This window comes from Ovis aries, chromosome 3 (assembly GCF_016772045.2).
Source record: "Ovis aries strain OAR_USU_Benz2616 breed Rambouillet chromosome 3, ARS-UI_Ramb_v3.0, whole genome shotgun sequence".
Lineage (NCBI taxonomy): Eukaryota > Metazoa > Chordata > Mammalia > Artiodactyla > Bovidae > Ovis > Ovis aries.
Genome location: NC_056056.1, coordinates 121092790 through 121118836, shown reverse-complemented (window position 1 = coordinate 121118836; position 26047 = coordinate 121092790). Strand labels below are relative to the sequence as shown.

The 26047-nt window shown below is 36.2% G+C and overlaps 1 protein-coding gene across 5 annotated transcripts in view; it reads left to right on the top strand.

Moving 5' to 3' along the window:
- Positions 1-26047, top strand: part of SLC6A15 (solute carrier family 6 member 15) — a 53126-nt gene that overhangs the window by 13168 nt on the left and 13911 nt on the right. For 4 of the 5 annotated variants that reach the window (XM_012174040.4, XM_042246572.2, XM_004006231.5 and 1 more), the window contains exons 2-6: positions 8526-9004; positions 14180-14337; positions 14701-14827; positions 16146-16327; positions 24041-24151. In XM_012174040.4, coding sequence (XP_012029430.2) covers positions 8716-9004; positions 14180-14337; positions 14701-14827; positions 16146-16327; positions 24041-24151 — 867 coding nt within the window. In that variant the 5' untranslated portion in view covers positions 8526-8715. Of the gene's footprint in view, positions 1-6340; positions 6363-8525; positions 9005-14179; positions 14338-14700; positions 14828-16145; positions 16328-24040; positions 24152-26047 lie in introns of all 5 variants that reach the window. The other variant, XM_042246573.1, reaches the window with a different exon arrangement.

The window sequence follows — 26047 nt, the reverse complement described above, 5'->3', positions numbered from 1 at the left end:
GAATACTACTTTCCCCACGCCTCTCGTTAAGCATCATTTGCTGGAAGTTCATCCAGGGTTTTGCATGTATCAATAGTTCTTTCCTTTTTATGGCTGATAGTTCATGATGTGGATATACTCTGGATTGTTTAACCATTCATCCATTGAAGGACACTGGGGTAGTTTTCCGTTTGGGGCCATTACGAGTAAAGATTTTTATGAACATTTATGTATAAGTTTTGGCTTGAACATTTTTATTTCTCTGGGATATACGCCTAAGAATACAAAATGGTAGTCACCCTGGTAATGCTATTATTAGTGCTAAAAGAAGCTGGCAGCTATTTTTTTAGAGTAGCTATACTATTTTACATTTCTATTAGCAATGTATGATTGATCTAGTTTCTTTACATCCTCACCAATTGTTGGTGTCATCATGTATGTATTTAGTTATGCCATTCTGATAGATATGTTATAACCTACCTTTTGGAGTAAAACATATATTAACAAGTTTGTATTTCACTTGTAAAAATAGTCTCCTCCTTTTGATTGTTTCTGTGATTTTTTGGTCATCTTTTTGTTTAATGCATATCTCAGATGCAAGTGCCTTCCTCCTACTTTACGATTTTGTGTATTTTCACTGGAGATATTAATTAGTGTCTACTATAATTTCAAAAGATTTTGTAACAACAGTAGTTAAAAAGTCTTAAAAGATGGAGCAAGAATTGTGTTGATTGTATAGTGAATTATATCTATTTTGAGTTAATTCTACAGTGAAATTTTTAGCAAGACTAATAAAGACAAAGGCAGAGAAAATACCTATTACCTGTAACAGGGATGCAAATGATATAAGACTTCAAATCCTATAGATGTTAAATAATTCTAGGGAATATTTTGAATCACTCTGTGCTGCCAGTAAATTTGACAATTTAGATAATATAGATTCTTTGAAAAACACAGCTAACTGAAACTAAAACAGTGACAAAAGAAAAGAAAAGAAAACCTAAGTATGTATATATCAATAAAATATATTGAATTTTTGATTTCAAATATTGCAAAAAAGAAAACTCCAGGCCTAGATGGTTTTATTGGTGAGTGCTGCAAACATTTTAGGAAGAAGTAAAAGTAATCTTACATATATTCTCTCAGAAAATATAAACTATTTCAAAACTCTTCTTTAGGGGTCCACGAAAAACAGAGAAGGAAAATATATTTTGTAAGAAAAAAATTTGTACAGATCCAGTTTCCCATGAATATAGTTGAAAAATATCCTTACCAAAACATTAGCAATTTAATTCAATAATATATTAAAAAGGGTAATAAATCTAGACCAAGTTTGGTTTATCCTATAATGAAAGGTTTTAAGTCAATTAATATAATACTTTACATGAACAGATTAAGAAGTTATGTGATTATCTTAATAAAAGCAGGAAAAAACAAAAAAAAATAAAAGCAGGAAAAAACAAAAGTCAAAAGTTATGCATGATTAAAAAAAAAATCACTGAACTATGAATAAAAGAAACTTCTGAACAGTTAAAGGACCAAATGGAAAAAAAAAAATCCATCACTAACAGTGTAACTAACAGTAAAATATGAGTACTTCCCCACTAACATCAGGGCATAGATGAAGAAGTCATTAACACTTCTGTTCAAAATTGTGGTAGATGTCCTAGCCAGAAAATAAGTCAAGACAAATTAAGATAAGCAATGAGAGAAAAACTCTCTTTATTTACCAATGACATGTTTATGAAAATCCTAAATGAACTTTAAAAAATAAACACTTGATTAGCATTGTTGCAGGAAAGAAAGGGCTTCCCCAGTGACTCAGCAGCAAAAAACTTGCCTGCAATGCAGGAGCTGCGGGAAATGTGGGTTCCCTCCCTGGGTGGGAAGATCCCCTGGAGGAGGGCATGGCAACCCACTCCATTATTCTTGCCTAGAGAATCCCATGGACAGAGGAGCCTGGGGGGCTACAGAGTCAGACACTACTGAAATGACTTAGCAGCAGCAGCAGCAGGATAGAAACCTTGTATTAAAAAATCTTTTTTTTTTTTTCCCTGGATAGAAATTAAAGCAGATACAAATAAATGGAATGCTATACTAGGTTCATAGATTGGAAAGCTCAGTTTTTGAAGATGTCACTGTTCCCCAAATGGATCTGTAAACTCAGTCAATGTAAACCCATTCAAAATTCCAGCAGACTGTTTTTCGGGGTAGAAATTGACAGGCTGATTTCAGAATTTATGTGGAGGGGCAATGAAACAATCCTAAAAAAGTGAAAACATATTTAAAATGGTTAGGGCTGAGAACCACAAATTAAACATTCACTATGTTGATTTTAAAAGGTTTTGAATCTTGTTTTAAGTGTTTAAAATAGATTTTTTTTCTGCAAAGTTGCACATGAGGATATTAAACAATACAAAAACAGGAGAATGAGAAAAATGTAAAGATAAGTCCAAATTAAATACTGTAGCATTTCAAACGTTCTAATGTATAAGTCTTTACATAGAATAGATAGATGGTAATGACACACCCATTACATTTATCATGGGTGTATTGTTTTAATAGGTATATTGTTTACATTTATAATAGGTGATTTATAATAGTGTCTAATGAGATTTTTTTTGTTTGTAAGCTGCAGAAACTGATGCTGGCTAAGAAGGAAAAAAAGAAATATTGCCAGAGTCACAGGGGCTCAAAGAAACAATGGGGTGCTTGGCAATACGAAAGGAAAGGGCAAGAATGAACAGTTCTGAAGACCAGGAAGCAGGGTCCATGACTACTATAGTAGCTACAGCCTGGGCATAATGCCTTTGGAATTAAGTGAGATGCCAGCTTTTTGATCTCTTTGTTCTTGTCCTCAAGATTCAAAATCCAGGGAAGGGAAATCTAAGTGGATAAATGCAGATTATTTTCCAAGTGATAGCAGTACTTCTGTCTTCCCTATACTCATACCTACTTTAGCGAATTCACTTTATTGCTCCTTTCATCAAAACCCGGAGTTTACTTACGCTCAAGTCATCCAGACTTAGCTGTGTAACTTGCTTTGGGCAGTGAGACATCAGCAATTATGACTCAAACAGGCTTTACTAGTGCTTGTGTGCTGAGCTTACCCCTTTTGGCTAGAGTTGGGACTCTGAGCTTGTCATGGGAACAGGTTGGAGCTCCACACTTTGGCGAGACCCTGTGTAGGAGGACCAAAGTGCACTGACGTATAGGTTTAGTAGCTCAGTCGTGTCTGACTCTTTGTGACCCCATGGACTGTAGCCCGCCAGGCTCCTCTGTCCATGGGATTCTCCAGTCAAGAATGCTGGAGTGGGTTGCGATGCCCTCTTTCAGGGGATCTTCCCAACCCAGGGATCAAACCTAGGTCTCCTGCATTGCAGGAGGATTCTTTACCATCTGAGTCACGAGGGAAGCTGGACTTAGAGGCTACTTCCTGCCTCCTGCAGAATGTGATTTTGACCCTCTTAGATCACCCTCCTCCACCTGAGTTGAGAGGTGTCTACAGTGCAGAAGTGACCCAAGTCAAGTGAAGCAAAGCAACTGACCATCTAAGCCTAGCGTCAATTGCTAACCCACAGAATCATGAGCAAATACAGTTTTTGTTTGTCAAGCTATTAAATTTTGAGGTAGTTTACTATGCAGAGAGAGAAAACTGCTTTTTTCCTTATAAAAAAGGGTGTATAAAAATACCCGAAACATGTTGCATTTGCTTTGAACTCACATTAGCCTTAATAGAATAAACTTGTAATATAATACAGACATAAGAGGGACTATTATCATGGCAATAAAAGAAAACATACTGAGTACTCTCAATGTGTTGGCATTTATCCAAGCTGTTTATTATTAGCTAACTCAGTATTTCATCCAAGGTCATAAAACCATTAGTGATAGGGTTTGGATTTAAACTCAGTCTATTTCTATATCCTAGATGTAAATCTTTGGCACCAATACATGTTTTTTCATACCAGTAAAATTAATTCCTACACGATCCCATTAACAGAAGTAAATAAGAAGGATTATATGGAACCATGAAGAGGTGCGGTCATTAGCCACTTTTGGGCCATGAGTTTCATATTTACATTTTCTTTTTTTCTGGCCATGCCACACAGCATATGGGATCTTAGTTCCCTGACCGGGGATGGAACCGGTGTCCCCTGCATTGGAAGTGCAGAATCTTAACCCCTGGACCACCAGTGAAGTCCCTCATATTTAGACAGTATCCTAACTTGCTTTCTGCCATGAAAGATGTAGACGTTTCCAAACCTTTCTTTCTTTCTTTCTCCCATTTAAATTCCTGATTTTGTTAGATTATTTTTGGATTTTAATTTTTATTGTATTTACATTTTTCTCCATATATAATTCTGACGTTTGAACCTTATTTCCTTGTTTAAATTAATCTTTACTACTATTATTTAACATGGGTCTCTGTCCTGGTTGGCTAAGCTTCACAATCATGTAGCCTGTTCCTCTCCCTCCCTGTAGGGCTCATCAGATTTCTCATGGATTAGACTATTGCCTGTGGCATATACAATTGAAATATAAAATACTTGAGTATGAAAACTGGAGAGAAAGTATTTTTTTCTCTTCACTTTTATAGAAGTGACTGAATATCCTGAGAAGTCTTTTTATTTCTCCTTTCTACTTCTGCTTGAAATCCCTAGGAGATTTTATCACAGTAACTTCTCAGTGTTGACACTTCTGCATTACTTTTTGAAATTATTATTATCTAAGCATCTGTTATTTCATCTTTGCGAAATCAGACAGTGGGCTGTATTGGACCCACAGGCAGTACTTTGACCCAACTCTTGACTATCTGTTGCTCCATTGTAGATAGGAGGCTCTTACCAGGTAATGATGACAGCTAATGCAGCTACTTGGTACAGACAAAGAGCAGTCATGACAGCTTGTTGCCCAGGTGACTCTCACAGCAGTGGGTGATGCTAATGTGGTAGAGACTGTGCAGTTACTTGATTCTGACTATCCTGCTGCTCATGTGACCTGTAGGATACCACTACTTTATCACTCACTACTTCATGTCCTTCCTGACATTCCTGTTTTGAAGCAACAGTAATACACTTTTGGAGATAGTCAATTATATTTTCAAACCTTCATCTATGCCATACTTTTATGGACTAAGTTGTTCGGGCAAGCTTTTGGCATCCATAAAAGTTTTCTCTTTCAAAAAAGTTGGGTCTTAAAATTTTGAAATTTATTTGACTTACGAATTGTTGTCTCATATACTAAGTTTTTATAACTCCACTCAGAAACCCAATTTACTTGGGGCGAAAGGAAAAAAAAAAAAAAGAAACCAAATGTGTAATAATGCAAAGTACTTGTAGTTATTATACAATGTAATTTGCCATACTTTTAGTTCATATAATTGACAGATTAAACACTGAGAATGTGAGATTGGTAAGATTAAGTCATTTTCCAAGGATAGATTATGGCCTATTGAAGAAGAGATATACTTTTCCCCCCAAAAAACTCACTTGTTATTGTGGAAGTTTCAATGTTAACTGCAACCCCACCCCATATTATCCTCTAGTGATCCCTGTCCCATATTATCCTGTAGCAGTCCTTAAGAGGAGGAGGTGAGTAAGAAACAGTGAGAAAAGAGAGTATAAGTTATTTCACGTGTGACATTATTAATGTACTATCACTTTTGTTTTTGCTTATAATAGAAAAGGAACTGTAAATGCTTGCAAATAGATATATAATATTCCTTTTTAAGTTTTAAATTTTATAAAGTTTGCCTAAGATTTTTGAATTATAAATCTGTATATGTAGTTAAGTGTATTTTAGGAAATTAAAATATAAAATTGCATTTAAATTTTGTTTCCATTAGACACTGATTTTTTTCATAGAAAATATGAACTTTGGGTTGTTGTATAGGAATTTTGAAGTTAAACTTTGCCAAAAGATATACTATGTATAGCTGGTATGATTATCTGTTGGGCCATTTCCTTCTCCAGGGGATCTTCCTGACTCAGGGATCGAACCCAGGTCTCCTGCATTGCAGGCAGACGCTTTTACCCTTTGGGCCACCAGGGAAGCCCATGTAAAAAACATGCAACAGTGTCTAAATATGTTATTTTTCTTTTTTTTCTGCAAAAGTTCAGAAATATATAGAAGAAATACAGTTCTGAGATAACTAATTTGGGGGAAACTCATGAGTAACACTTTTAAAATTTTTTTTCTTTATCAAGAAGAGTTTTAGTGTGATAGTACTTTAAACTTCAATACATTCCTTTCCTTTCTATTTTATGGAAAAAAAGCAAAAGGAATAATAGATAAATGTTTACCGAGGAAACTAAGTTGAGTCATATAACTGTGAGAAGTTATATAACTAAGTAAAAAGGTTAGGACAGAACTCCAAACTTGTCAAATTAAAACAAATGCCCTTATCCTTGTATCAGTAAAGTTATTAGCCAACGGTTTATCATTAGGTGGTCCAAAAAATGTAGACCGTTAGACAATCTATGTCTCACAGATGGCACTTTCTTATGTCAGGTTGTCTTCTTCCAGCAAAAATTATTTGGAAACAGCTTTTTTCAGCTTTCAATGATTGTATGTTTTCATTTATTGAACTAATACTTACTGAATTTTCAGTTCATTTCCGTTCAGTCGCTCAGTCGTGTCCGACTCTTTGCGACCCCATGAACCGCAGCACACCAGGCCTCCCTGGCCATCACCGTCTCCCAGAGTTCACTCAAACTCACGTCCATCGAGTTGGAGATGCCATCCAGCCATCTCATCCTCTGTCATCCCCTTTTCCTCCTGCCCCCAATCCCTCCCAGGATCAGAGTCTTTTCCAATGAGTCAACTCTTTGCATGAAGTGGCCAAAGTACTGGAGTTTCAGCTTTAGCTTTATTCCTTCCAAAGAACACCAGGGACCGATCACCTTTAGAATGGACTTGGATCTGAACTTTAGAGGGAAGTAATGCAAATTAAACAGACATAATCCCTAACTTCATGAAACTATTTCCTTATTCAAACCTTGTTGGCCTTTTAAAAATAGTTAGCTTTAGAAGCTTTTCACTTATTCTAGAGATGTTTCTGTTATTCAGAATATTTTGGGAATGCTTCTTCTTCAAGAATTTTCTTCACAGTCTTTCTCTTAATATTCACCAAGTCCTAAATCAGTGTTTTTTCCTTGAGGTACACATTTTAATTTTGTAATCAGTGAAACACCTCCAAATCTTAAAATAACAAATAGATGATCAAGTTAAATCTTTTTTTTTTTTCTATTGGTTACCCAGTACTCTTTTTATTAAGGTTATAAGATAAAGTATGACAGAATGTTTCTCTGACTTTTTCAGTGTAAACCTAACAGCAGTTCCATTAAATAATTCCATTCTTTTTCTAGCAGTAAATGGCAGAATTCTTTTGGATATCATTTTTCAAGCTTCCTGATCTAGTTTTGAGGAGAAGCTCTCATATATTTAGTTACTTTTGAAAACAGATAATTTCACACTGGTCAGAATGGGTACCATCAAAAAGTCTATAAATAAGTTCTGGAGAGGGTGTGGAAAAATGGGAACCTTTATATACTGTTGGTGGGAATTTGTACAGCCACTATGGAAAACAGAATCAACATTCCTTTAAAAAAACGAAAAAAGAGAACTACCATATGATCCGGCAATTCCACTTGTAGGTATATATTTGGAAAAATGGAAAACTCTACTTCAAAAGGATGCATAAACTCCACTGTTCAATGCAGTACTGTCTACAATAGCTAAGACAGGGAGGCAGCCCGTCAGCAGGCAGTTGGCTTATGAAGATGTGGTGTATACACACACGCACACACACAAGGGAATATTACTCAGCCATAAAAAGAATGAAATGTTGCCATTTGTAGCAAGATGAATGGACCTAGAGAATATTATGCTTAGTGAAGTAAGGCAAAGAAAGACAAATACCAAATGATATCACTTATATGTGGAATCTGAAAAAATAACACAAATGAATACAGAACAGAAACAGGCTCACAAACATAGAAAACAAACTTATTCGCTACCAAAGGGTGTAAGAGAGGAAAGGAGAAATTTCCCTTCCTGAAATATATCCCTTAATGACTTTTCCCTTAATAGCAAATGATGGAGTAGATGAATATGCTAACAGAAGAAATTCTACATAAGACAAATTTACAGGGATGGCATGCAGTTGTTTCTGTAATTTTATAAATGATAAAATTAGAATGTGCTTTATTCAGAGAGAGAAGAAGGAATTAAGAAAAGTTTTTCAAATTCTACTTACAAATGAACTGAATATACATTATACAGTGGGGTATATCTGAGGCTGAAGTAGATTTCTGCAAGAAGGAAGAAGTTAAGTTAGCTGAAATAAAATGTGTGTGAAGCTCTTGTGTACTTTACAGTTCTTATACTTCTGTGAATATTAAGCTCTGAAAGGTCAAGAACAAGCATATATTTTATACTATGCAGAAAGAGTTTGCATCACAAAATTAAGAAGTCAGAGTCTTTGGTATTTTAAATATTTTTCCTCATTAAATATTATTGTTTTTCAACTTAAAATTTTACAGGTACCTGCAGAATATTGAACAAACAGATCCAAGATCCATAAGATTTTATCACCTTGAATCAAAGATTTCTTTGATATCCTCCTCCATCTTTTATTTGTATCAACTAACATATTTTTAAAAAGAAGTTTGCTGAAAGGAAAGTTAAAAAAAAAAACAAAACAAAACAAACTACTACTACCCACAATTTCCAATGCCGAAGAATAGCAAGGTGGTAAAAAGAGAATTAGACGATGAGGTTATTGAGTCTGTCAAAGACCTTCTTTCCAATGAAGACTCAGCTGATGATGCTTTTAAGAAGAGCGAACTAGTTGTTGATGTCCCAGAAGAGAAAGACACAGATGTTGTAGAAAGATCTGAAGTCAAAGATGAAAGACCAGCTTGGAACAGCAAGCTGCAATACATCCTGGCCCAGGTGGGATTTTCTGTAGGATTAGGGAATGTGTGGCGGTTCCCATACCTCTGTCAGAAGAACGGGGGCGGTAAGTCTCTGTTTTCTGTTCTGTGTGTGTGTGTGTGTGTGATACATTGCTGAGTAAACTGCAGTTGATTATGTCAAATAGCAATCATTGCTGCAGTCTCAGTATTTTAGAAACTATGAATTCCATTGTAAAACCAGGGAGACGCCTTTGTTGAAAGTGAGTTAAGCTTTGTTTTCAGATTAGGTTTCCATAGGAGCCGAAGACTTGCTTTGAACACACAAGGATTGTTTAAGGTCATAGTCTCAAATTCTTTCTGTGGATCCTGTTAACATCTCTAAATTACTGCCTTTTCTAACCAGTGTTCCATTCCTTGTTCCTGTCAGTCATTCACTTTGGAGAAAATCCTCAAGTTTCTGATACAAAAGATACTGGTGAACAAGAGAGAGAATGTTCTAGCCACAGTGTATTAACTCTGAATTTTAAGTTGTTTCATTCTTCAATGAAACAAAAGTTACATATAATTTACAATGATTATAGTCTTCAGTTGCCAACCAGAACTTTGTAGATCCCAGTAGAAGGAACTTAACCAGATAATTAATATAATACCAGATAGTCTTCATCCGTAGATATCAACACCCTTAAGATGCTGTAAAGAAATTAGCATTTTTGGTTTCAAACAAATTATCTCCATCAGCATATTTAGCTATTTGTATTTGTGCATGTAATTGCAAGCGTTATTTAGTGAAAACTGTCTTGAAATCAAGAAAATAAAAACATATACAAAAGAATAGATAGTTCCTATAGGATACAGGCTCAATAGTACACTTGAGTAAAACTGAATGTTACCTAACATTAGGGTTATTAAATTAAAATAACTTTAATATTTGCTTTACTTTCTTTACTGTCTTTATTAAACAAGTGTGTTTAAATACTAAATGTTCTGTTATGTGGCATTTCAGCACATAAAGGAAGGAATGACTATTTTGGTATTTGATTCCAGTTTGTGATAGGTTTGGTGACAGGACAAAAACATGGTTTTGTTTTATTTTTAATTTAATTACCAACCTACAAATCAGTTGAAGTAATAAACCATTCACATGTGAAATGGTTTCTTTTAGTCACTAAGATAAAAAGCTAAGGTGTCAGGTGACAAAATACGTTTAATGTCTTGCTTAGTTAATTTAACCAGGGGAAGACCAACAGGTTTGGGGAAAAGTAGCATGTGTGATGGGCTTCCCAGGTGGCGCTAGGGGTAAAGAGCCTGCCTGCCAATGCAGGACACATGAGATGTGGGTTCAGTCCCTGGCTTGGGAAGATCCCTGGAGAAGGAAATGGCAATCTACTCCAGTATTCTTGCTTGGAGAATCCCATGGACAGGAGCCCATGTCCATGCCAACAGTAGGACATGACTGAAGCGACTTAGCCCAGCACACACAGCCTGTGTGATAAATCTGCCTGAGAGATAAGAATCAATACATGGAGTTGGTGGTACACTGCCCATCACTCCACTGAACCTGCAAGCTCCTTAGCTAGTCTTTAATATCACAGATTAATTATTTACCAAATCAGCTGCAAGCAGCTAAGTACGACCCTGCTTTATAATTCACAACAAATTATCCCATTCACAAGATGGGCAGAAGATGAATTCTGATTTTCAGACCTTTTGCCTTATGCACTTTATTGACCATACTCTTAGAGAAGAGGCTATCTTGGCTGCAAACTCAGGTTGCTTTCTGTTTAATACAGTATTAGTCTTGGTGGAAAACTCTAAAGATTTCATAGTTAATCAGTTAGCAAAAATGGCTCTTGCTCCTTACTTTTATATGTAAAGAAAATCAAGATGCCCATCCAAGAATTGTCCCCTCTCTTCTAATTACAAGTGCTAGAGAGTGATATTATAAAACACCAATGGACTTCATCAGTTTGAGATGGCTGTTGGAGTTTAAAAGGTGGTACTATGCACGCAGTATAGCTTTGAGCATCTAGGTATTTGACAAAACAGTCTCAATTGTATAAATCTTATTCATCATTTGAGGTACTTTATGAATAACAGAATAAAAAATAATCGACCAATATAAGTTGATCTGTCTGAAGATATTACTTAAAGCACAATGGTTAAGGTTGAGAGTGAAAGGGAGAATGTTAGTTGCTCAGTCATGTCTGATTCTTTGCCGCCCAGTGGACTGTAGCCTGCCAAGCTCCTCTGTCCAAAGAATTTCCCAGGCAAGAATTCTGAAGTGGGTAGCAATTCGCTTCTCCAGAGGATCTTCCTGACCCAGAGGTCAGACCGAGCTCTCCCACATTGTAGGCAGATTCTTTACCATCTGAGTGACCAGGGTAGCTCTGATTAAGTTTAGTAAGTGTTATAATATAGAGGTTCTTACCTGGTGGCTCAGACAGTAAAGCATCTGCCTGCAGTGCGGGAGACCCGGGTTTGATCCCTGGGTTGGGAAGATCCTCTAGAGAAGAAAATGGCAACCCACTCCAGTACTCTTGCCTGGAAAATTCCATGGACTGAGGAGCCTGGTGGGCTACAGTCCATGGGGTCGCAAAGAGTACTTTCACTTTCATAATATAGAAACGACCAGCTCAGGTTTTGAAGCCAGTTTGACTATGAAGCCTGGCTCTTTCCCTCACTATACAGGTGATCTTTCACAAGTTAACTTACTATTTCTGGCTTCATTTCCATACCTGTAAAACGAGGGTAATAATTGTGTTTGCCGCTGCTAAGTCACTTCAGTCGTGTCCTACTCTGTGCGACCCCATAGACGGCAGCCCACCAGGCTCTGCCGTCCCTGGGATTCTCCAGGCAAGAACACTGGGAGTGGGTTGCCATTTCCTTCTCCAATGAATGAAAGTGGAAAGTGAAAGTGAAGTCACTCAGTCGTGTCCGACCCTCAGCGACCCCATGGACTGCAGTCTTCGTCTATGGGATTTTCCAGGCAAGAGTACTGGAGTGGGGTGGCATTGCCTTCTCCAATAATTGTGCTTACCACACTGGATTCTTGTAAGGAATAAATGAGTGACTACATATAACATGGATAGAAGTGTGCCCCGCAAGTAGTAAATGCTCAGTTGTATTTTAACTAGGACTATTTTAATTTCCAGGACTGTGGAGTAATTTGAGTCAGAAGAAATGGAGAGGTATCTAATAACATGTCATGTGCACATAACTGAGAAAATGTTTCCAATGAGTCCAGTCTTCATTCATTCTCTTTTTTTTCTCCTACTCGTTCACACACACATAAACCTATTCACACCCCAGGATTTCATCCAGGTGTTAAAGTGCATTTTCAGTCCTTCAGTAAACATTCTCAGGTCATTAGTGCCTGAATGCTCTTAGTCATCTTAGGGTTTGAGTTTTGATAATTCTGTTTTATAATCGCATGCATCAATGCTTTATATTACATACTCCTTTGTTGAATCAACTCATGTCTCAAAGTGTGAAAATCAGCTGTAAGAGAGTAGAGATTTTCTACCAACCACCATATTAAAGGAAATTCTTATACATGGAAAGTAATTAAGAGGTATATAGACACTGAGATAAATGACTTGAAAAAAAATCATTAATACTTACTTCTTCAACAGAAAAGGTACCAAAACAATTTGAACAACTTCCACAATCTATTCAATACCATTAACATTTTCTTTTTAATAAGAGAAATATAATGAATGGCCTCCTCTTTAAAAAGGGCATTAGTCCCCACTTGGTAGTATCTGGTTGGAAAAAACTCCAGATATGAAATTTGAATGTAGCAAGTTCATTTTAAAGGTTATCAATGAATAATTTGCTTATGTATTCTCATCTAGATATGAGTACAGTTTTCATATTAGACTTTATCAATAATAGAGTCTAATATTAACATTGTCAATTGATTTAGTACATTTTTAAGTCACTGGGCATATGTCTTAAGTTGAGATTGAGCTGTAAAATAATATGTATATATATTTAAGTATGAAAACTTTACTATGAAAAAATAGCACATATATTTTATAATAGCTATTAATTAATTATCTTTTTTAAAAAATTAGTGTTCAGTCAGTTCAGTTCAGTCACTTAGTCATGTCCAACTCTTTGTGACCCCATGAATCTCAGCCTTCCTGTCCATCACCAACTTCTGGAGTTCACCCAAACTCATGTCCATAGGGTCGGTGATGCCATCCAGCCATCTCATCCTCTGTCGTCCCCTTCTCCTCCTGTCCCCAATCCCTCCCAGCATCAGGGTCTTTTCCAATGAGTCAGCTCTTCCATGAGGTGGCCAAAGTATTGGAGTTTCAGCTTTAGCATCATTCCTTCCAGTGAACACCCAAGACTGATCTCCCTTTGAATGGATTGGTTGGATCTCCTTGCAGTCCAAGGGACTCTCAAGAGTCTTCTCCAACACCACAGTTCAAAAGCATCAATTCTTCGGCACTCAGCTTTCTTTACAGTCCAACTCTCATATCCATACCTGACCACTGGAAAAACCATAGCCTTGACTAAACGGACCTTTGTTGGCAAAGTAATGTCTCTGGTTTTTAATATGCTGTCTAGGTTGGTCATGACTTTCTTTCCAAGGGGCAAGTGTCTTTTAATTTCATGGCTGCAGTCACCATCTGCAGTGATTTTGTTGTTACCTACCCCTTAACAGAATTTTGGAAAACCAAAAATTACTCATTTCCCAAAGTGAACTTTTTCCTATAACATACATATGGAGAAAAAATGCCATTTGTGGTAGATGTTTTCTTTTTTCTTCTCTTTCAGTCTAAGCAGGCATTTCTTCTTCCCTGTTGTTACAAAAAGTCAGTTTAATATAACATCTCATTCGTTTTGATTTATCAGATTTGAAATGCATGATTTAGATGAGTTTGAGTAAAATTTAATAAATGACTTCATTAACATTTTGTGAATAAGACTGCCAGGAGCCTTTGAAACCTATTTAAGAAAATATTTTAAGGAATCAATTATTTTTATGAAAAGTAAATTTGTTTTACCCTTTCAATAAAATGAAGCTAAAGCTATTCATTGATATCCTTACTTTTTTCATAATTATTTTTTATCAGAAACTCGGTAGCAGTCAAAGTCAGGTTTCAAATACCAGAAAGCTTAAAGTAATGAAACTGCATTTTCTTTAAAGTTTTTTATAATTATACTTACGGTAGTTAAAATGTCATCTTTCGTGAGATAATCAGAATTAGTGTACTCTCTACTGTGGCTGTTGAAAATATAATCTATTTTATTTATTCTCTCTATAGGTGCCTATCTTTTGCCATATTTAATACTACTCCTGGTAATAGGTATTCCTCTTTTCTTCCTGGAACTTTCGGTGGGTCAGAGAATTCGGCGAGGAAGCATTGGTGTGTGGAATTATATAAGTCCTCAACTGGGAGGGATTGGATTTGCAAGTTGTGTTGTAAGTTTCCTGGTATGGTATTTGCCATATAACTTTTTACAGGGTTTGTAATTATATAGTCTTAAGTTAAATGCTACCTTGGAGTGTGTATTCTCTACTCAACTCTTTAATCATGTATTAAAAAAAACGCTACTGGAGCTTGCACTAATACCCAAAATATGCTGTAATGTGAATGTAGTATAATCTTGTTAATGCGTTTTCTTAAGGCCTGTGAGAGTCATCATTTTAGAAAAGATAATGTGTTTCAATTAAAATTTAAAAAGTTTTTTTTTAATATTAAGTGGGTTTTGATGCATTTCATCTCATTGTTTCAAAGGCAGGGGCAGGAGAATTTTAATGTAATCACATTATTTTATTTTGCAGGTATGCTTTTTTGTGGCTCTCTACTACAATGTCATCATTGGCTGGAGTCTGTTTTATTTTTCTCAATCTTTTCAGCAGCCTCTGCCTTGGGATCAGTGTCCTTTGGTGAAAAATACTTCACACACTTGTAAGATATCTACAATGTAGAGTTTTTGTATCTAAAGATCATAAAGTTAGTAAAGCCAGGAGCTTTCAAGATATTTTTTTCTAAAATCTTTCGAAGTTATTATAACAAACTTTCCTTGACATACTCAGAAAGATAGATGTTTGGCATCATTTATTTAGCTCTTTATTTTATTGTGTTATTTTATAAGTTATTTTATTGTGCCCCAGGATGTTAGGATAAAAAATTATCAGCCTTCAGTTACAAACTTAGACAATATTTTATTTTGTTCATTTTTATTGATATCTTACATTTGCATTAAGATAAAAAGAGGAGAAAAAAATAGATTGAAGAAATTCTTATGTCTTTGGTTCTATTGTTCTATGTTTTTCTTATCTTATAATTTTATATCCTGGAATATAAAGAATAATTCTGTAGCACTGTCTGGTAAATATCGAATGTAACATACATATGTAGTCTACAATGTCCTTAGTAGCCATATTTACAAGAAGTAAAAAGGGACAGATGAAATATTTTATTTAACCCAATATATCTAATATATTAATATTCTAACAAAATTAATGTAAAATAGTAATGTAATAATTTACATTGTTTTCCTCATACTAAGTGTGCAAAGAATCCCTTTGTATTTTATGTTTACAGCACAAGTCACTTGAGACTAGCTCCATTTCTAAGGTCACATATGTGAAGCAGCTAGCATTTTTGATGGCTCTGCCCCCAGGAAGTCAATCAGATAATTTTGGGGGCAAAAGGGGCTATAAAACTCATATATTTTAATCACCTTGATAAAAGCTTGTGCTAATTTTGGGGGCAAAAGGGGCTATAAAATTCATATATTTTAGTCACCTTGATAAAAGCTTGTGCTTTGACACTCGGTCTTGTTTGACTCTTTGTGACTCTTTGTACTATATAGCCCTCCAGGCTCCTCTGTCCATGGGATCTTCCAGGCATGAATACTGGGGTGGGTTGCCATTTCCTCCTCTAGGGGATCTAACCCAGGGGAACCCCATCTCCTGTGTCTCCTGCATTGCAGGCAGATTCTTTACTTGCTGAACCATCAGGAAAGCCCCTGATGAGACGCTCACACATTCCTATTTTAGAAGTGTGTAACAAGATAATCATCAACGAGGATTCGTGTTTGTTGATTTTTTTTCCCCATATTTTTGCACAGGGGATTTCATTGTGGATTTAAATGCTTCTGTAGAATAGTAGTACTTTTCTAGGAAATGTTAAGAATTGATTTACAGGCTTAACTGGGGGAAAAAAATAGCCTCGTTACTCTTTCTTATCTGAAATGATTGTGTTACCTTTCTTTCTACAGTTGTAGAGCCAGAATGTGAAAAAAGTTCCGCCACTACCTATTATTGGTACAGAGAAGCACTGAATATTTCCAGCTCCATTTCTGAAAGTGGTGGCTTAAACTGGAAGATGACCATCTGCTTGCTGGCTGCCTGGGTTGTGGTGTGCTTGGCTATGATCAAAGGCATTCAGTCTTCTGGAAAAGTTAGTATGTCAGAGCCCCTCCTGCTTCTGCTAAACATCTAATCGCCATTCCTGGGAACTGTTCCCACCCCCGGCCCCTCTCAACCCCATATAAATAAATCTGTCTGAGCAAGCTGCAAGTAACACTTCAATCTAGGCAGTTAAGTAAAGACTGGTAAAAAGTGGTGTTTTTTAAAAAAAATGTATTTAGACCAAGGAAAGGATACAAATAAAGATGTAAGTTTTTTTTTATAATGAAATCTAAAGTCGTTTATAATCTTCCCCTCTTCTATCAAGATCTGTTTTGAACTTTTTTGTCAACACTTAACCGTCCTTTCTTTTTGCTGGTATTCAGCTGAACCTAATGTTTTAGTTGTCTGATTAGTTCCAACCACGGAAATTGGGAAATATAGTAGAATAAAGAACTTGTTTATGTTATTTGTGTTATATCATTTTTTTTTTCTCTGCTATAGGTGCTCTAGGGAATAGTTGCTTACAAGATTTTAAAAGTTCATTAGGGAGTGTTTCTTAAAAATCTGAACATTAGGTAGTTATAATAATCTCAACAAGAAACTTAGAGTAATATAAAAGACTAAAGGGCATGTGGCCGTGGCAAATGGAAAATCTTATGAGACTGTGGTTGAGAAAGACAGTAAGTGAGTTCTAGATACCCTAGGAAGTCAATCAGATAATTTTTTAAAAGGATGCATTAGGAAAGTAATTGTTATTCACTATTTTGCTTTCATAGTACATTCCCCCCTCCCCATTGCCATTGTTTTAAAGCTCTCTTTTTGTCTGGATCACAGCAGGAATTAATTTTGGTTTTTCTCTCTGCCCTGGAACAATCCATCTCTGTTGTTTTTTCTTTCCCAAGTATAGATCTGATCATGTATCTTTCCAGGTCAATATATTGCCACTTACCATCATATACTAATAAGAGTGGGAATAATTGTATTAATATAGCAGCAGTAGTAAAAGCAGCAGCAGCAGTAATAGTGGTAATAAATGACAATGAAGATGATTCTGACAATGATCAGAGCAAGAACAATAACAGAAACCAATATTTATTACATATTTACTTTGTAGTAGGCACTATGAAAAGGGCTTTCATATACTTTATCCCAATTAAATCTGAAAAAAAAAAAAACCCAAAATAAAAACCTCTAAGAAGTAATTGCTACTCTCAGACCTGCTTTACAGATAAAAAACAAGTTTGTGGAAATAGGTAACTAGCCCAGAGAATAATGTTTAGTAAATGCTGGTACCTGGAGTCAAAACTAGCTCTGTCTAAAGCTAATGCCCACATTATTGAATTGCAATGCTATACCCTCTCTCGCTGTGACAGCTTTCCCCCACTAAATAGTGAACTCTTTTAGGCAAAGTGTGTGTACCTCATCTTTGCTTCCTGTTGGTTCATATTTAATTAGAAATGTTTGACAGTTTTTACAGCTTGTAAATCACAGCTGATTTTATATTTCACTTCCTAATGGAACTTCTTTACTGTTTTCCTTTGCAGAAATGAATATGGTAGATAACACACCTAATATTTTTTGGTCTTTTATAAATGTTAGTGTATTCTGTGATTAAATAAGTTCAATTAGTTGGTTCCACTTGGTATGTCTTGTATAATGTCACAGACCTAATATAGTCAGGTTTTAAATAAAAGGATAGAGTCCTAAGCCAAATCTAACCACGTTTATAGGCTTCCTAAGATAATGTCATTTGATAGAATAAGAACCAACTGTGGCCAGCCAGGGAAGTCCAAACATCCCTCTGCTCAAGTCTTAATACCACATTTTATTTTTTCTTTGTCTGAGTATGTGTCTTATCATTTAAAGAAAATACTCATACTTTTCTCATCACATATTTGGGATGTTTTTCTTATGTAAAATAACTTTTCTAGAAAATCTAATACAATTTCTAGACTATATGTGATTTATTATTTCGATGAGAAGGCTTAGGGAGAGGCTAGCTTTTCAGGAGATTTTGAAGAAAAAATTTAGTAGGCACAGATAAGAGAAAGCTATAAGTAATATGAACAAAGTTATGAAAGTCTAAATGTATATTTTCTCATCCTGAACCAATGAGCTGAATAAAATAAGAAATTTATTAGGAATATATGTAAAGCTCTATTTGTCTGCCAAACAAAAAAGCCTCTGAATAAACACACCAATGCAGTATAGAGAAATATGGTTTAAGGATAATGAAGTTTAAGGTTAGTATGTGGGGAAGAAAACAACTAAGAGTATTTAGCAGCTAAACGTCTTTGCCAACACACACACATACACAAACAGAATGCTAATTTCAAACTGTATGAATTAAGACAGGAATATGACAGTCTCATTCTCCTTTAGGTCAGGTAGGCACAAGTCAATTGAATTACACCTGTAATACTGGATTTTTACCAAAATCCTTATTTTCTCCTTTGTCATGGAGAAGAGTTATCTTAGCTTCTTAATCACAATCTTCAAGTAGTTGAAGAAAAAGGAATAAGCCTTACTTATCCTGTGTCGTCACATGGTCAAATCCTGGGGATTATGGAGAGTGGTGGGGTGGTGGTGACTCTTCAAGGAAAGGAAGATATTTCGGGAATCAAGCCTGCTAACAATGAAATTAGTTGTCTGCAGTGGTAGAAACTCGGCACTAGCGGAGGTGGTCCAATGCAGGTTGTATGGCTGCATGTCCTTTGTTGGGTCCTCTGTGAAAGGGATGCCTGCCTCCAGGGAGATGGATAGAAATGAGAAGCTCCAGGCTTTCTTTATCTCTAAAGGTAATGTTTCCTATTGGTACTGCTTTGCTATCAGGACTACTACTGTGCCAAGTAAACACTCTGCATACATTAGCTTGTTTAATCTATCAACCAGATGATTTACATGTTCATTTCTCCATTTGACTGGGAAGTTAAGCTTAGGAAGAATAAATAGAATTAAACAACTGGTAAATAGCAGAGCTAGAACTGGGCTATGAAATCCTCAGAGAGAATAACTATCTGAAGGTGTGTTTAAACATTTTAACATAAAAAAGAAAAACAACTAAATGATTTCATATGTTTACTGTTTTTTCATAGTTGAGTAGCACCCCACTCCAGTACTCTTGTCTGGAAAATCCCATGGATGGAGGAGCCTGGTAGGCTGCAGTCCATGGGGTAGCTAAGAGTCGGAAACGACTGAGTGACTTCACTTTCACTTTTCATTTTCATGCATTGGAGAAGGCAATGGCAACCCACTCCAGTGTTCTTGCCTGGAGAATCTCAGGAACAGGGGAACCTGGTGGGCTGCCGTCTATGGGGTCGCACAGAGTCGGACACAACTGAAGTGACTTAGCAGCAGCAGCAGCAGCAGAATGAAAGTATTTTCATGTAACATTTTGATTTGTAAACTTATCTCTTTTATTGAATGTCCTTGCTGTGAAAGGCTGTTCAGTTTTGGAATTCTCCAGGCCGGTACTCTTGCCTGGAAAATCCCATGGATGGAGAAGCCTGGTAGGCTGAAGTCCATGGGGTTGCGAAGAGTTGGACACGACTGAGCGACTTCACTTTCGTACATTGGAGAAGGAAATGGCAACCCACTCAAGTGTTCTTGCCTGGAGAATCCCAGGGACAGGGGAGCCTGGGCTGCCATCTATGGGGTCGCACAGAGTCAGACATGACTGAAGCGACTTAGCAGCAGCAGCAGCAGCAGGCCATAATACTGGAGTGGGTAGCCTTTCCCTTCTCCAGGGGATCTTCCCAACCCAGTGATCAAACCCAGGTCTCCCACATTGCAGGCGGATTCTTAGCTAGCTGAGCCACAGGGGAAGCACTTTTAAGGCCCAGGGAGTGTTAAAACCAGCCAAACATATTTCATTGTTTTAGTTCCCAGTTCTTAAGAAAAATACTTAAGAGTCATTCATGTACTCACTGAACTCATATTTATTGAGCCCCTACTATGTGCTGGGCACTGATCTAAGTCTGGAAGTGCAGTGGTGAACAAGGCAGACAAAATACCTGTCCTCATGGAATGTCCATTCTAGTGGAAGAGGCAGGTAATAAATCATAAAATATTAACAGGTAACAATGCAAAAAATAAGGAGAAAGTGCTTGAGGGGTAGCATTTTCCATATAGTCAATTAGATAGAGTTTAAACTATTTTTAATAATATTATGCAACTGGTAATTTTAGTATTCCGAGACTCATTAAATGAGAAGAATTTGTGTTTAAAAACACAAAATGGATACCTCTGTAAAATACTGATGTAAGGTGCATCTTTAAATCTCAGAATTAATAAGTAAATATTTAATAAGTAAATAATAAGTAATAAATATGTAATAAGTAAATAAGTAAAATATTTAATAAGTAAATATTTTATTCTTTAATAAATATAATAAGTAAATATTTAATAAGTAAAGCTTTTCTTTAATAAAATAATAAGTAAGTATTTAATAAGTAAATATTTTATTCTTTTACCTGCTCACAGAAGAAGAAAATTCAGGTGTGACCTACCTAACACTGCTTAAATGTTTTCATGTTTAAAATCTTGACTGTCACTTTTCTTTATGTTATATCCAACATGAAAGCTTCGTGTTCGTTTTTGGACGAAACTAAGCTAGAATCTTATCACTGAAGCCAGATGAGTATCTTTAAGAGCTCAAATACTTGCTGAATTAATAAATGAAGCTTGAATTGTCTGATCATATAATTAGCACACCATTTTTAAGTACTATAGAATAAAGGTGAGGGTTTTCTTTTTTTTAGAGAATGTACAGAAAGGAAAATTTCCTATGAATTGGCTCTTAATGTACAATATATTTGAATATCAAAGAATATGCAAAGGACAATGGGTCACCCCACCTTTATTCACATAGAACTTATAACTTAATGGGTGAGACAAGATAATTACAGCAGAATACATGCAGTAAAGAGTTGCCAATAATAAGTGCATGATAGCACAGAGGCAGCCACTGACGTTAACCTGGATTTGGGGGAGGGCTTCACAGAGGGGGTAGATTTGGGGCTAGAGTTTGATGGCTGAAGAAGAGTTCACCAAAAAGTTCAGAGAGAAGACACCAGAGGCACGGAAAACAGCATGTACAAAGCCCAAAGACTGCTCAGTAACGCTGTGTGCCTTACAGTTTGTGCAGCTTGTGGGAGGTGAGGCTTGAAAGGTTTAGCTGACTGCAGGAATTAAAGCATGGACACTGGTAAATGGCGGCTGTTATTTAACAAACAGTGTGAAGTATTTGAGGGTTTTTAGCAGTTCATTAACACCATCAGATCTTTAGAAAGATCATTCTGGTAGTAGTGTGGGTGATCAATTTCCGAGATGGAGAGGAGAGCCAGCAGGGAAAATTAGAGGCAAAACGAGCAGGAAGCTGATAGTGAAGAGACACGTCATTGATGAAAGCAAAGGGGCTTGTGTGAAATGTGGAGTCAGTTTGGAATCAGCTGGTTATGGGATGTGGAAAAAACCATATTCTGGTGATTTAGAGTTGTTTAGGATGGGCAAATATAGCTCCAGGAAGAATCATTTACTTTGTTAGCTTCTAATTTGAAATTATGTTAAAAACATACCAAGGTATATCATATCTATTGGAAAAAAATCATTACCAAACTATCCAGATTATTTTATTTTGCAGCCTTCATTTTCACTTTTAAAATAAATGGGTTAATAGAAGTCCTGTTGTCAGTTTGTTGTTTAGTCACTCATTCAGGTCTGACTCTTTTGTTGACCCCATGTAGCCCACCAGACTCCTCTGTCCATGGAATTTCCCAGGCAAGAATACTGGAGTAGGTTGCCAAAGGTACCAAATTTGAGTTCTGTTAAAAAAAAGACAACAACGAAAAGATAGACTATTGTGCAAGTGAATCCACCCTTCTAGTTAGCTTCAAGATTTGAAAGAAAAACCATAAAAGGAATAGCTGCAATTCAAATGAGACCAAGGCTACTTGAATAGATATCATAGACCCACAGATTTAAAGATGCTAAAAGTAGGCAGAAAGAATGAAACATACTCCATCTTAAAGCATTCTGATTTTTAAAAAGCAAGAAATGTGGATGAATGGATGCAATTTAAAATTTAGACCATTCAGAGTTGATTGAAAATTATATTTCTTTATAATTATAATATAATTACTTTTAGAGAAATAGAGGTTCCTAATTATGCAGAGATTTTATTTGTAATATTTTTAATAATATTGAAATACAGTTACAAAGTATACAGAATAGAAGTGCAAATGATTGTGCTGACTTCTTTGTTGTCTGTCTACAATTATTATAGGATTCAGTATCTCTGACCTGCCTGTGTTACCCTCTGCGATGGCAGTTTTTAAGTTTTTTCCTCCATTCTTCTCACCTTCCCTCTAATCCTTCTCCCACAGATACATATCACATACCAAATATGTGTTAACAACTCTGTTAGATGTTTGGAATTTGGTAGTGAGCAAGAGAGAAAAGTCCTTGCCTTCACAGAGCTTATATTTCAGTAAAGGACACTGAAAATTAACAAGTAAACACAGATGACAATTTCAGCAGTATTAAGTGCTGTCAAACCAAATCAAAGTAATATCATTGAAGGTTCATGGGACATTGGGACGGGCATTTAGGGACCTATTGGATGGGGAAAAAAGTCTTATTCTGAGTGTTCTATGAAGAATTGCAAAGATGAAGATGAGAGCTTGGCTTCCTTCAGGGCTGGAGCTCAGGGAGGAGTGGGAGGGCAGGCAGGTAGGCAGCCTAGTGTAAGGCTTTGGACGACAGAGCCATTTGCATTTTGTTCCTGCTGTATTAGATTTCTGGAGAGCATGTAAGCAGGCAATGCAACAGGCCGGGTGGTAGTCTGGAAGCCAGGAAATTAGAAGGCGTGCAGAGCTACTTCTGGATGTCTGACTTTAACGACTGTTGGGTGGTGGGGGCAGCTTTGGGGGAAACCCAGGATTTTAGGAACCACATGGAGATGTCAAGGAGGCGGCACATGTCTGCTTAGGACAGTCGCTTTTCTGTGATAACATTTGTTTAATGATGAAGACTTCTGAGGTGGAAAGTAAGACCTTTACTCCATTATTCAAGTTCTGTAGGAGCCTTAACAGGGACCACTGTCTAGAAGGTTTACAGAATTACCACGGAACTTTGCTTAATTTTTTTTTTTAAAGGACTTTTGCCATCTGAAACTATAAAGCAGGTACTTGTTGAGGAGTTAGTGTCCTTTTGTTTCTCTTAAATACTGCCTGTTTGGGAACTGTGTGAACTGTGAGGAATCAACACTATCCAAGTTGCATCACACCTATGGACTTTCTTAAAGGAGGTTAAATAAGGACGATTTCCCATTTTTCATTATATCCCAAATAGATCTTAATGAATCACACCACATCAAAGCTAATAAGCCATTCTGCTATGATGACTAAACAAGGTACTAATAGTATTATTATATTATAAAGGGGTTATTTTCACAGTATGAAGATATAAAGTGAAAGTGTTAGTCACTCAGTTGTGTTGAACTCTTTGCAACTCCATGGACTGCAGCCCACCAGACTCCTGTCCATGGAATTTTCCAGGCAAGAATACTGGAGTGGGTAGCCATTCCCTTCTCCAGGGAATCTTACTGACCCAGGGATCAAATCCAGGTCTCCTGCATTGCAGGCAGATTCCTTATCATCTGAGCCACCAGGAAAGTCCAGTATAGAACAACACAAATAATCTTTAAGTATGAGAAAGAATATAGTTGTTAGTGTGTCTCACCTATTTTCGTCTTTCTTTGCAGATCATGTATTTTAGTTCTCTGTTCCCGTATGTGGTACTTATATGCTTCCTAATCAGAGCACTCCTTTTAAATGGTTCAGTTGATGGCATCCGTCACATGTTTACCCCTGAGGTATGTACTGTATTTCCAGTTAAAGCTTGTGATCACAAAAGTTTTATGTTGTTAAAATATTCCCACAGTTAAATTTAAGGGATAATTGTTCAAACCTACGTACAACAATGTGCACTAAGCTATTAAACTGTAACTGTTATGTTAACCAGCCTAGTAAAACCAAGACTTTGAGATATCTATAATTATATCCAACTCTCTCCAATTTTAAATGTCCCACTTTATCCAGAGTAAGTTTCACTATTTAAACTTCAGAAATTCCTCTTTTACAATAAATTAACTTCCCATTTTTACACCAGTACAGTTTAGAGTTTATCAATCTTTACACTTCCTCTTCTATTTCAGTGGTTTTTAACCTTTTGTGACATGGACTCCTTTGGGGGAAAACAAACAAACAAACTGATAATAGGATCTCCTTACCAGAAAAAATAATGAACATATTAATTTGCTTAGTGTCTTAGGAGGTTGACAGAATGCCTAAAGTCCATGGACCCAGATTAAGAATGCTGTTGTACTCGAAATCCAGTCTTAGAAAAAATTCAAGGTTTCTTGTTCTGTTTTGAGGTTTTGTATTTTCTCGAATAGTATTTATATTAGTGTGTTTGGGAAGTTCTGTAATTTTTATAAATGCATATGCATTTCAGGAAAATTCCATTAGGTTTCCTAAAAGGCTCAGAACTTAAACTCTGTCATTCAGCTTAGAGCTGACCTCAATGTAGGGCTCATTGAGACTTGTCATGTTGGTTTGATAGGAAACAGTCAGAAACATATTTGAGGTGCATGTAGATTTTGGATATTCACTGAAATGAAATCATACTTCAATTAGCGTGCTAACACTATCATAATCAGACAATGAGTTATAAAGACACAATCTCAATTTGGTTCAGAAATTGGAAGTTGTCTGAGGGATGACTGTACCACGCATCGTGCTGAGAGACTTGGGGATAAGATTTTAGCCTCCCTGAAACTGGCACTCCTGGCAGCTGCCGTGGTACTGTGAAAAAGAGGCTGTGTTTTTTGAGTATCTGGTTCCAAGTGGGGTTCTGTTCATTCTCAAGTAGCAAAAATGTTGACATTGTGATCTGCTTCTCTTCTATTGTTCAAAAGTCCTGTAGGGTTGTTGGAATTTCTCAGCGAATAATCAGTTCACATTTATGAATTTCAGCTATATTATCATTTAAATGAGCCACAAATGGGCCATACTTAGTGACCACAAATATTTATTTTTATACAATATAGAGAAAAAAAACGTTTTCTGAGTTTAAAACAACTAGCTTTGGTGTGGATTCCTGGAATATTGCGTTTCTCTAAGTTGGTAATTTGTGACATGACTCTAAATATTTGATTTAAATAGATATTTTAGAATCTAGATACTTGCATATGACACTTTTACATGGTCCCCATGTTTAAAATTGCAATACTTGGTTAACATTTTAAACCAGAACTGGAAATAACTATTAAAATAAGTGAATTACTTCTTCAGCTTACTTTGGACTATTGATAAGATTGGTATTAGGCCATTGTAGGATGTGACAGTTAATATAATAACAATAAAAAGTTGTCAATTTCCTTTAAATTTAAGTTGTTTATGTAAGGGAGAAAGTACCTAAGTACACAAAATATTCTCAGTGAACAGAGACTCAGTTTCTGAATTGGCAATAATCAGAATGTCTTTAGTAAATAGGGATTGTCTGCCATCTAGTGGGAAAAGTAGAGATAGACAGTTGAATGAGTTCGGTTTTCATTTGCTGATTGCGTCCAACTCTTTGAGACCTTATGAACTGCAGCATGCTAGGCTTCCCTGTCCTTCACTATCCCCAGGAATTTGCTCATGACCGTTGAGTCAGTAATGCCATTCAACAATTTCGTCCTCTGTCACCCCCTTCTCCTCCTGTCCTC